General features: G+C 37.4%; 1 protein-coding gene across 1 annotated transcript in view; it reads left to right on the forward strand.

Annotated features, from left to right (window-relative positions):
* The window catches only part of LOC137632865 (uncharacterized), a 9954-nt gene extending 7402 nt beyond the window's left edge, over positions 1-2552 (forward strand). The window contains exons 3-6 of the mRNA XM_068364963.1: positions 725-951; positions 1198-1350; positions 1620-1808; positions 2425-2552. Of these exons, the coding sequence (XP_068221064.1) occupies positions 725-951; positions 1198-1350; positions 1620-1808; positions 2425-2552 (697 nt within the window). The remainder of the gene's footprint in view (positions 1-724; positions 952-1197; positions 1351-1619; positions 1809-2424) is intronic.
* Positions 2553-2811: the final 259 nt, after the last annotated feature.

A 2811-nucleotide genomic window follows, 5' to 3' on the forward strand; every position in this document is an offset into this window, starting at 1 on the left:
TTATGCCTACTGCTGCATTGTGTAGACTGACCACTAGAGAAGAATAAGTCTCATGGTCTAGAGTGGCTTCAGCTACCACTGCAGAACACTTTTACATGTGATTCATCAGCGAATGGCTGGCGTAGCCTACAGAGACCAAGTTCTGCAACTAAATATGTACCGTTTTTCCAGGCCTAGCCTTGGCTCCAGAATTTTCAGCAGGATAATGCTCGTCCTCACATGGCGTGGGTCTTTATGGACATTTTTCAGATAAAGCAATATTTATGTACTGCTCTGGCCCTCTCTCTCCCTGGATAAAGTACCATTCTCGTATATGTGGGATAAAGATTGGAAGATGGATATAGGCAGCTGATCCACCTCAAAACATTAGAGATTTGGAAGTCGAATTAGTCAAGGAATGGAATGAAGTCTTCCAAGCCTTTTTCTAGAGCCTTGTTGACTCAATGAAGTGGCACTACACTGCGTAGATTACAGCCAATTGTGGTTATACAATACTGATTAACGCACTGTTATGTGACGCTTTTGGTGTTTGCGGGCGGAGTGATGACACGTGGCCTTACAGTAAACTTGAGTTTCGTTTTCATCAGTGATCATTTCTCATTTCTTTAAGTGTTTTTTTTTTATAGCATTAAGATTATGTGTTCCATAGATTAAAAATGATTGACATTTTAAAATCAACTTGCTTTTCATTAGCAGTTTAGTATATTTCCTTTTTAATCAACAGGTTAGATGACATGAGGCTAGTCGACCTATTCCAGATAGTTGCTGTATCTGCAATTGTCTATGCTGATCCGTCCTTGGCCTCAGTTCTAACTAGTGCTGGAAAGGACCTATCTAATTACACAATTAGGTTTGTGGAAGGCGAGAAATTACGAGGCGGCGTCATTATTTCTGATGGTCTTGTGATTCCTGAAAGCGACTCCTTCTACAGCATCAAAGTTGACAGTTTTTGTAAGAGGATCCTGACAAATTCAGTATGATTTTCCCCCCTCAAAGTTGACAGTTTTTGTATTTGAACATTATCATGATATTTTTTTCTTTTTATTCATTAGTAGGATATACTCTGATGTGTTTTGGCTTTGAATAAAATTTTGTAGTCACTTGCAGTATTTTATTCAGCCAGTGACACAAGGTGACATATAAAGGAAAACCTGCACTACTTGATAGCCCAGTAATCTTTTATATCTTTACTACTAGGTAAGTGTCGTATGGCCTGTATGACTCTTGCATCATGCCTATCAGCTTCTTCAGCACCCTTCGAAGGGAAATTTCTCTGTCGGCTCAGTGAAAAATCTCCGGTGAACACTGACTTGAAGATCCTTGGAAATGCGACTTACTTCTTCTTCACAAGTACGAAGGTTACTCGTGTTGTTTCGAGATGGTAACTTTTTGTTTTTAATAAAATCATAAAATCCTTAGCAATGACGTTTAAGTCTTGATGAAATAAAATTTTAATCACAAATCATATTGCTTAGTGTTGAGAGAGAGAGAGAGAGAGAGAGAGAGAGAGAGAGAGAGAGAGAGAGAGAGAGAGAGAGAGAGAGAGAGAATTGTGGAATTTAAAGCATATAGCAACAGAAATATCTTAATAATCTGACGTGATGTTAATATTTTTGCAGGTTCTATTGAAAACATCTTCTATAGGATTATGTCAGATGGCTTCCTGTACCTTCACGCTGGGAAGTGGGACCTGTTCAACAATGCTTTAACATACTGTAAGCAAATGCCTGGCCATCGCCTTGGAATGTATGACACACCGCCCCAGGTTGAGGCTATCATGAAAATACTCCAACTGATGCCAGCCTATTGTAAGTTATCTATGGGTCAATATTATATAATTTTCACATATACCCTGGTTTTCCTTATGTATATCTCTCATTTGAAATGAGATCTTCAGGCTAACAGGTCATATGCTCATCAAGCTGAAATTGTAATCTTTATGTCAGCTTATGAAGTTCGTGTAAGGCTGAAAGTTATTTGGAGTCAGTCAATTTGCCCTTTAAAAATGAAAAAAAGTTGGGTTCAAATAAGACTCTCTGTAAGATCAAGTAATGGATTTATGTCTAAAGTAAAGATTTATTATTATTATAATTATTATTATTATTATTATTATTATTATTATTATTATCATTGAATTCCATTGCATAGTCGTATGTTTATTTTTAAATTTCAGTTGCAGTTATTTGCTGTTAATTTAGTTTTGAACTTCTTTAGTGATGATTACAAAATTTTTATTATAATTTTCCCTTCATTAACACATGCAAGTTTCATCAGCTAAACCCCCCTTGAATTCCAAGACTGGCTTTACCAGGAATTCAGTTATGATGTAAGCTATAAAACCAATTATAAAAATCTGTGTCCTGTTTGTTTATAGTTTTCAGTTGCAGCAATAAGAATGAACGGTGATATTATCATTTGTTTCAGTTCCAAGAGCCTGGACCAATCAGGAAGCTTCTGGGAAGAAGCTGTACATCGAAAAGACTGGCAAATTTTCTAACGGTTTTCCAAATGCGCAAGTGGTTTGTCAGGCCAACCCCTTCGGACTGAAATGAAGACATCTTGGAGCTCTTTAATCCTATAGCTTATGTGGTTTGTCAGGCCAACCCTTTCGGACTGAAATGAAGACATCTTGGAGCTCTTCAATACTATAGCTTATGTGGTTTGTCAGGCCAACCCTTTCGGACAGAAATGAAGACATCTTGGAGCTCTTTAATACAATGGCTTATGTGATTTGTCAGGCCGACCCCTTCGGACAGAAATAAAGACAACTTGGAGCTCTTTAATACAATAGCTTATGTGATTTGTCAGGCC

The sequence above is a fragment of the Palaemon carinicauda genome, chromosome 3, assembly GCF_036898095.1.
Source record: "Palaemon carinicauda isolate YSFRI2023 chromosome 3, ASM3689809v2, whole genome shotgun sequence".
NCBI classification, from domain to species: domain Eukaryota; kingdom Metazoa; phylum Arthropoda; class Malacostraca; order Decapoda; family Palaemonidae; genus Palaemon; species Palaemon carinicauda.